Source organism: Rhincodon typus, chromosome 33 (assembly GCF_021869965.1).
Source record: "Rhincodon typus isolate 14 chromosome 33, sRhiTyp1.1, whole genome shotgun sequence".
NCBI classification, from domain to species: Eukaryota; Metazoa; Chordata; class Chondrichthyes; order Orectolobiformes; family Rhincodontidae; genus Rhincodon; species Rhincodon typus.
In genome coordinates this window covers 13125459-13135238 of record NC_063364.1, presented here as the reverse complement: position 1 = coordinate 13135238, position 9780 = coordinate 13125459, and the positions used below count along the sequence as shown (strand labels likewise).

The 9780-nt window shown below is 40.7% G+C and overlaps 1 protein-coding gene across 3 annotated transcripts in view; it reads left to right on the top strand.

The window, feature by feature from the left end:
• Window positions 1-1280: 1280 nt before the first annotated feature.
• mef2aa (myocyte enhancer factor 2aa) overlaps window positions 1281-9780 on the top strand; it is a 211577-nt gene continuing 203077 nt past the window's right edge. For all 3 annotated transcript variants that reach the window (XM_048615884.1, XM_048615885.1, XM_048615886.1), the window contains exon 1: window positions 1281-1465. In XM_048615884.1, the coding sequence (XP_048471841.1) occupies window positions 1412-1465 (54 nt within the window). In that variant the 5' untranslated portion in view covers window positions 1281-1411. The remainder of the gene's footprint in view (window positions 1466-9780) is intronic.

Below are 9780 nucleotides of genomic sequence, written 5' to 3'. Positions count from 1 at the left end.
TTTATTTCAGAACCCCCTTCCCCTCCCCCTTTTCTGATGAAGGGTCTAGGCCCAAAATGTCAGCCTTTCTGCTCCTGTGATACTCTTGGAATTACGTGGTTGCACAGGAGAGGGTGAAGAGCAGATTCACCAGGATGTCATCTGGAATGAATTTCTCAGTTATGCGGAGATGGATAGACTCAGTTATGGACAGGCTGGGTTTGTTTTCCTTGGAGCAGAGGAGGCTGAAAGGGGAACTGATTGAGGCATTCAAAATTGAAAGAGACAGAGTAAATCGTGAGAATCTTTTCCCCATGGCAGATATGCCTAAAACCAAAGGACATAAGTTTAAGAAGAGGAGTAAGTGGTTTAGAGGAAATCTGAGAAAAACTTTGTTCAGCCAGAGTGTGGTAGAAATATGGAACGTGCTGCATGAGAGGGTGGTGGAGGTAGGTACTCTTACAACGTTTAAGAAGCATCTGGATGAGCACTTAACATGCCAGGGTATAGTAGGCTATGGATCAAGTGCAGGTAAATGGGATTAGTGTAGTTTGGTGTTTGTTAGTCAGCGTAGACATTGTGGGCCAAAGGGTCTGTGTTTGTGCTGTATCACACTAGAAAGAATCTCTTTCCATTTACTCCATCCCACCCCACCCCATCCCATCATAATTTTACAAACATCAATTAACTTGCACATTAATTTATTTTATGATGCAAGTAGCCACAATTATTTTTGGGGGCTTTCTTCGTATTTCTTATCAAGGTGCAACCCAGTGAATCTGAATGTGTATTGCCTTGGCCTCCTATATAGTATGTATACTTGCTCTGCCTTTGGGGTTCTTAATTTTGGAATTGATTTTATCAGTTGCTTTTTAAAAATATATATAAGATTGTAAACCTGCAACAGAGAACGTTTTGTTTTTTTTTTAATTAAAAATGTTCCTGTATCACAATGTTCATTTCTCTCTCTTCTCTTTTCTCTCTTTTGTCTTTCTTTCTTCTCTCTCTCTCTCTCTTTTGTCTTTCTTTCTTTCCTCTCTTTCTCTCTCTCTTTTCTCTCTTTTCTGTCTTCTTTTCTCTCTCTTTTCTGTCTTCTTTTCTCTCTCTTTTCTGTCTTCTCTTCTCTCTTCTTTCTCTCTTTCTTTCTCTCTCTCTTTCTCTCTCTCTCTCTTTCTTTCTTTCTCTCTCTCTCTCTCTCTCTCTCTCTCTCTCTCTCTCTCTCTCTCTCTCTCTCTCTCTCTCTCTCTCTCTCTCTCTCTCTCTTTTTCTTTCTTTCTTTCTTTCTTTCTCTCTCTCTGTAGGCTTTAAAAGAGGAGCAAAGCCAACTAGGTCTGCAAGAGGAAAGTCAAGAGAAGTCTTGTATCATGAACTAGAAAGTTAAATACTGACAAAAAATAAGGATTGCACGCTGATATATTGGAGGAAGTTGAAGATGGGGCGGAAAAAGATTCAGATTACAAGGATTATGGATGAACGTAACAGGCAGGTAAGAAAGTAATGTGAAACGTGGGTTTCATTACACTTTCAAACCATGTTGTCTCTGAGATTTATTTTGTCTGAGGGTTGGGCTTGGTGGTGTAATGATAATGGTCTGAGATAATAATCCAGACTAATGCTCAGGGGCCACAGGTTCAAATTCAAAGGTTAGCAGACACTGAAATATAAACACAATTCATAAAATCTGAAATTGAAAATATCGTCATTAAACATCCGTCTGGTTCACCACCATCTTTTAAGGACGGAAATCTGCCATTGTTTACACATGACTGCAGGTCCGTAGCAGTATTGTTGAGCCTCAACTGCCCTCTGAAATAGCCAAGCAAGTTATTTAGCTTCAAGGGCAATTAGGGGTAGACGTCAAATGCTGACCTAGCCAGTATTGCCCACATCTTATGGTAAAATTGCTTTGTTTTTTAATACTTTAATAATATAAACACAAGATACTGGAAATTCTGTGCACGTCAAGTGCAATTTTGCAATTTTATTACATTGGCTGGGTATCCAACTGATCTAAGACTTGAAATTAGATATGATTTCTACTATTAACATGTGACTAGGTAACGTTGCTCTAAACTCACTAATATTACCACTTGGAATTAGGATCAGGATTGTTAAATTGTACTATCTAATTATCCATATTGATGCATTCAATTCTGGATTGAGAATTGGCCTCAATTTCAAACAAGTTATTTAAGTATTCACCTGCAGTGAGCCATTTGTTTCTGTAATCCATTCTGTTCACCATACATGTGATTTTGAAAAAAAAAGTTGTTTGTAACTGATACACACATGTACATAAGGCTGTGTGTGTGTTAACACAAAGATGCCCTTGGGAGCTGTACACTGAGAGCCTGCAGTATAAACAAGGTTACTCCATTCTGTGCCAATATAAAATTGCATGCTAAGGAATGGAACATGGCATAAAAATGGTGTACAGCAGTATGTCATTATGTTTATTCCTCTGCTGCAACAAGGTTGGAATAAATTACAACTCTTTTACCACTTTTTTTTCTTTTCCTGTGCCTGCAATCTATTAGAAAATGCTCATGACCTTTTAAAATTCAGAAATGGAAATGTATTGCAACGATATTCTTGTCTAAGTAGATTTCCTTTTCATTGTTCTTTATTTCAGCAATGTCTGAAACATGTTGGGCATAATTTTTACCTAACCCAATGAACCAGTTCAAGTCAGTCTCTGACTTTAAACTATGCCAGATTTTACTCTCCACTGAAATTAGTGGAAACTGTAAACATGCAGCTGCCTGCTTCTTGCCCAATGGGCTGTGTTGAAACGATCCCAGTTATTTCTTTCCTTGTTAGATCTTTGTTGCCCCTGGTGTAATCACTGTCCTTCAGCTGGAAATGGCTCTCTCGTGCTTTAATTCAAAGGCCCTCGGTCCAGTCCCCATTTGCAGAATGGCACTTTGGTTTAATGCTGATTTAGATTTTTTATTCATTCATGGGATGTCAGCATCACTGACTATCCCAGCATTTATTGCCTCTTCTTAAGTGCCCACAGGGCGATTAAGAGTCGACCGCAGTGCTGTGGGTCTAGAGTCACATGTGGGCCCGACCAGCTAAGGGCAGCAGTTTCTTTCCCTAAAGGACATTATTGTCTGAAGTTCCATTATTTGGATGAAGTACCCTTTAAATTAGTCTGACAGTTATACACCTCATGGCATCAAACCGAAGTGATAGTTGCCTCGCAGAAATGCTGCAAAATTTAATTCTAGAGAACCTTGTCTATTATCGGATTTAAGTTTGATTCTTGACACTGATCTTGATGTCACTAAAGTGGGCAATGAGTCCATGGGTGATGAAGTACTGAACTACCTACTGTCTTGCGTTTACACTTCAGTCAGGATAATGGTCACAAACCTTTGGTCTTCAACTGGCTTTCAAGTAATTTTAATCTAGACTGAATGTCAACAGCTGAGTAATTTTACATTTTTAGTAGTAATGTGATCAATTTTTAAATGGTGAGTCCCTTGTTATTTCAAGACTGTGTGTGAGGAAAAAGTGAATACAGTGAGGGGGAGGGAAGAGAGATAATCACTAGACAAATGTAGTGATTAGAATGAGGGCCAGGTTGATCTCATTGACTGAAATTCTTGATTGTTATTAACTTGGGCCAGTCAGGGAGCTCTGGTTGACAGATATATACAGGAGATTTGGAGAGTCTCCTCCATTCTAGGGCCTGGCTCTGAGCTGAGGAATTTGAATTCAATTTATGAAGTCTGGAATTGAAAACTAGTCTGTCTGGTGGTGATCACAAACCTAGTGCCAATTGTTTCAAAACCCATCTGATTCATTAATGTCATTTTTAGTGAAGGAAACTTAACTGGTCCTTAACTGGTCTGGCCTAAATGTGGCTCTAAACCCACAGTCATGTGGTTGATTTTTAACTGTCTGCTGATTTGGCCTAGCAAGATACTCTGTCCAATGTCAATTAGGTATCAACAACAAGTGCTGGCCTTGCTGGTGATGCTGACATCTCATGAAAAGAATAAATAAAACATTTTCTGTTATGAGTGACCAGTGGTTTTTTTTCCCCCCTGTATCATTAGAACACCATGAACTCTACATGGTCAGTGGAAATATGTCCCCCTCAGTGCAACCATTTTTATAGCTTCTGAGATCATCTATTTTGTTACACTGTGTGGTTTTGGCAGGTGGTAAACTTGCAGTGATATTAGGGAGAAAACAAGCCAATGTGGTTAGTTTTAGATAGCTTTTGCTAAGAGCCAGTGCAAATGAGATGTCGTGTGACAGGAACCTGGCTTGTAAGTATATGTAGCTATATGCTAATGCGATTATTTTTTTTTTTTTAAAAAACTGAGAATCAGGACATTTCATCATTGTATGAATGATTCCAACTCATGTTCCTGCTGTTCTTATTAGGAAAAGTCCAGTGTACCAACTCATTTAGGTTTGATTCTACACAACTGTGACCTTCTGTAATCCAATTCAGTACCCATACGTGCTCTGCAAAATAAAAACAAAATGGTTGTAGTAAATGTTGTATCCTAAATAGGTTTCATTTTACATCATGTTATTCACTTCCTGCAAGGGCAAGCACGTTTCTGTCAATACCGTGATGTTACTCGAGAATTGGTCGCTGGGAACTGAGATTTAGGTGTTTTGTGGCCTGGTTGCCAACTGTAAATAAAATAAAGCAATTGCCTCTTTTCACCATTGTGCATCCTTCTGTTGCTGCTTCGTTTATTTATGAATCATAGAATCCCTACAGTGTGGAAACAGGCCATTTGGCCCAACAAGCCCACACAGTCCCTCCAAAGAGCATCCCACCCTGACTCATTCGCCTACCCCTGCATTTCCCCAAGTCTAACCCACCTAACCTAAACATGCCTGGACGCTATGGGCAATTTAGCATGGCCAGTCCACCTACCCTGCACATCTTTGGACTGTGGGAGGAAATCCACACAGACGCGGGGAGAATGTGCAAACGCTACACAGACAGTCGCCTGAGGTGGAATTGAACCCAGGTCCCTGAGGCTGTGAGGCAGCTGTGCTAACCACTGAGCCACTGTGCCACCCTTTACTTTAAATGGAGAAGGTACATGAGGGTTGATTTTTCTGCTACCCAGTCAAGAATGTGCGGACCATGTCGCTTACTCTGACGTTTCATTCCCTTCACTAAACATTTTGGGATGCTCAGTGTCCTCGTTGGCTCTGATGATGAGAGCTCAACGTAAAGCTGCCTGCACACAGTTTAAAAGGATGATGACTAAGTTTCAAGGCGTGCAGTTTCTTAAAGGAAAGTGGTCATGTTTGAGGATAACACTGTTGACAGCAATTGCAAAGGCTCTTAACATTTTTAATGAGCATCAACCTGCTCGAAATTTATTTACGTTGGGGATGGGAAGGGCAGAAATTACTTGGTGGAACTTGATGGTTAACACAAAGTGCGGAGGCAGTACCCATGTGATGCAACGGCCTGTCCTTTCAAGCCCAGATTTGCAGTAGCACAGAATGAAACAAGAGTGAAATGGGGAAGCCCTGCTTTTTGATATTAAACCTAAATCTCTACTGGGCAGAGCATTCAGCAGGGCTGGAAAGGATCAAAAAGGACTTGAAGGATGCAACTATCTACTCTCTGGCAGTCAACTCTAAAGTACATAATCAACAAATGATGCAACTCTGCATTTGGGTAACTGCTGATTGTGAGCCCAAGACTTCCGTTCCCAATGGTTGACTGCTACCAGTGTGTCATTGCTTGTAAATCATTAAATCCCTACTGTGTGGAAGCAGGCCATTTGGCCCATCGAGTGTACACTGACCCTCTGAACAGCATCCCACCTAAACCAAACCCTCTACCCTATAACCCTGCATTTTCTCATAGCTAATCCACCTAGCCTGCACAAACCTAGACACTATGGGCAATTTTAGCATGACCAATCCATCTAATCTACAAGTCTTTGGACTATGGGAGGAAACCAGAGCACCCGGAGGAAACCCACACGAAAGGGCAGAATGTGCAAACTCCACATAAACAGTCACCCAAGGCTTGCATCAAACCCAACTCCCTGGTGCTGAGAGGCAGCAGTTCTAACCACTGTGCTACTTTGCCACCTGGTGTGCATTAGTGTGGTCTGCTAGTCTGCCTCTAGCCTGCCTGATATCCTTCTCTTCTTTCTCCTCTTCCCATTTGGAATTGCCACTGGAAAAATCCATTGACCTAATATTATAGACAGTCCAAGACAATTCAGTGTTTAAACTGTTGACACAAAGGAAAGAAAGCAATAAGCTAAGAGGTGGATTCAGAATTGAATAGAGTGCTTAATGAGTCGAAACTGGGTGATGTGTAAAATCAGCACGTACGTTGAGTAAGATGACCTCAAATTAAAGCTACCAGGTTTCCAAAACAAGCAGTCGCTTTCTGAAAATTTAGCATTTGAGTGATAATTGAGCAAAGCCAAGGGGAGCTTTTTGTTCGGGTTTATGTGGCTTCTTGGAGAAGCTTATTTTGTTTGTAGTTAAAGATACCAATAGTATTTAAGTTGAGAAAGCTGCTTAAATGGTTAACCTAATATCTTGTAAAAAAAACTTCCAGGTAGCATAATAATGATGTATAGTTACTTTTAAAATACTATAACTGAATGAAGCTAGGACATATTCAGACTGAGACCATAGTTCCATAACCTGGGCGCAGTGTGGATCTCCTGCTGTTTGTGTCTCCCACAGCAAAACTCTTCAAATACACACATGCAAAAGTCTAGATTTGGGTTCCTTCCTCAATCATTCTGGACAGACCGTGATTTTTGTGTAGGAATATAATCATATCCTTTTGATTTTGTTAACCTTGAAAACGACTGAAATAACTTGAAGTTTTGTGTGTCTACCTGAACTAATTAGCCAAGTCTATTGGGAGCCCAGTGGCATTTTTTTTTCCCTACAGTGGAGTTCTGACCAAAAATTCTTGTAAGGCTGCGTCCATTGGACTTCATGATGATCTGTCAAAAGTCCCTAAAGTTAAGCTGCCTGTCGAGGATTGCAGATTGTACAGATTCTGCCCAAACAGTAACAACTTGTATGTTTTTATAAACCCTAAATGTAATAAAACACTCAAACATGAGCATTAAAAAGCAAAATGTGACACCAACCACCATAGAGGATTTTGTGGCAGATGATCAAATGGTGGTAGTTTTTAAGAAATTGCTGGAGAGAGGAGGAAATCTGCAGATTGATGAGAGTTCAGGGCTAGGCAAGATGGTGTGTGCCTATGCGTGTGTGTCTGTGTCCATGTTTGGTGGTGGAGGGGTTGGGGAAATAGTGGTAAGCCTACAGGAAGCTTGGACCAAAGAGGGAAATGGAAGAAACAGCTGTCTGGATAATTTCAATCATAGCAACCCTTGTACTTGTTGGAGGTGAGGGGAGGGGAGAGAGATTTGATATGAATCTGAGTTATGCTTTTTTAAAAATTCATTAATGGGACAAAGCTGTTGCTGGCTAGGCAGCACTTATTGCCCATGCCTAATTGCTCAGAGGACAGTTAAGAGTTACCTACATTGCTGTGGGTCTGGAGTCCCATATAGGCCAGATCAAGTAAGGATGGCAGTTTCCTTCCCCAGAGGACATTAGTGAACAATGGGGTTTTTTTTTGACAACTGACAAGGAATTCATTTGACTCTTTAATTCCAGATATTTATTGAATTAAAATTCCACGGTTTTGACCTGGGTCCCCAGATCATTACCTGGGTCTCTGAACTAACAGCCCACAAATAGTACCACTAAGCCATCACTCCCCTAATGTTTCTTAAAAAGTTGCTTAATAAAAAGCTTAAAATTGATTTTTAAGATTTTTTGTCATTGATTTCCTTTTAATATTTTATGTATGGATGCAAAACGTTAGGTTTCATGTAATACGAGTGTAATGGAAGGACAGTGCAAGATTAGTATGCTCTAACATTTCTGGAAATTGAGCATTGTCAGGTTTTGAATCAACCATTTTATTATTTTGTATTCAGTTTCTGAATTTCTCTTCTAATGAGCTCACTCAGTGTTGGTAAAACAGATGTCTGTGTAAAACTGGCCACAATCCAACAACCATGCTAAAACACGTACGCGTTAACTTTTATAAGGAAAGCCGATTGTTACTTTTGCTTTTTTTTTAGATTTCTATTAATATTATTTCCTGAAATGTATCCCTTACTAATGTCGCTTTCTGCAATGTTGCCCAGTCATCTTGTGTGACCTGTTTACAGTGAATGCTGTCAGTGTTGAACTCACCGTGTGTGAAGCCGGGCTGTCCTCAAGCTATGGTTAGATGTAGTCATTTCTACCCCTAATCACTGGATTGCATTTAGAAATATAAATTTATCTAATTTTTCTCATCCTTAGTCTGGACTGAAACTCAGCACGGACCAGTTCTTGGGCCTTCTTTTTGGAGTCAATTGCTCATTAGATAACAGGTTAAATGTCACAGGGTATTGCCACTAAGTTTCCACGTTTGATTTATGTGAATAGGATGTGCGGAAGAGCAGAAATAACACTTCTGGTAAAATAAAAATAAAATACTGCAGATGCTAGGGAAATGAAATTAAAGCAAAATGCTGGAGAAACACAGCAGGTTTAACAGCATCTGTGGAGGGAGAGAGGGGAGGCAATGTTGCCAAGGTAATGTTTTTTATACTAGGCATCCAGAATGTTCCAGGGACATGGGTATGAATCCCACCATGGGCAGACAGTGAAATTTGAATTCAATAGCAAAAGATATCTGGAATTAATCCAAAGCAGCCCAATGAGAACCATGGAATCATTATAGATTGTTATAAAACCCATCTGGTTGCCTAATGTATGTTCAGTGTGGGGCCTGGAGTCACATGAAGGCCATTTTTTTTCTTCTTCGCGAATTCGGTTGACTCTTGATTGGCCATTTCACAGGGCAGTCCAGTCAAGTACCTAGGGATGAGGCCAGGCTTAGCAGCAACATCCACATCCTATGTGGAAACACAATGAGGGTGGGTTGGTGGTGGACTTGGTGGACAAGGTTAGAAATCACACGACACCAGGTTATAGTCGAATGGGTTTTTTTTGGAAGCACAAGCTTTCAGAGCCTCAGTCCTTCTTCAAGTGTCGGTGAGAGATGTGGTATCAGACACAGAATTGAAAAGTAAAAGAGGAAAGGTTCACACCACTTAATGACCAAACCTAAGATGCTATTAAACCTTTACTAAGTCAGAAGGTTTTAACTGATTAATATTGATATGTAAATCCCCAAATCCCTTTCAAATCATGGTCCTGAGAGAACTGAAGGTTTTATCAGTGTCAAGAGGTGGTGACATTTTAGGTCAGACAATGCATGTTAGGGGTAAGGCCTTGTTTAGAATCGGTTTGCATTTGAGTTTGGAGTCAGACTGGTTTTATTTCTGAAGTAGGAATTTATAAAATGCCACAGTGACTGACTATAATGTGTGTGCTTTTTGAACAGAACAAAAAGTATCTGCAAACACACATTGAACCCGCAGACCTCCGTGTGGGGCGGGGCAGTGGAATGAAGTGTGTGTGTGTGTGCAGTGTGGTGTGTGGGTGTGGTGTGGGTGTGCAGTGTGGGTGTGGTGTGGGTGTGGTGGTGGTGTGTGGGTGTGGTGTGTGTGTGTGAAGTGTGTGTGGTGTGGGTGTGGTGTGGGTGTGGTGTGTGTGTGAAGTGTGGGTGTGGTGTGTGTGTGTGTGAAGTGTGTGTGAAGTGTGTGTGAAGTGTGTGTGAAGTGTGTGTGAAGTGTGTGTGAAGTGTGTGTGAAGTGTGTGTGAAGTGTGTGTGAAGTGTGTGTGAAGTGTGTG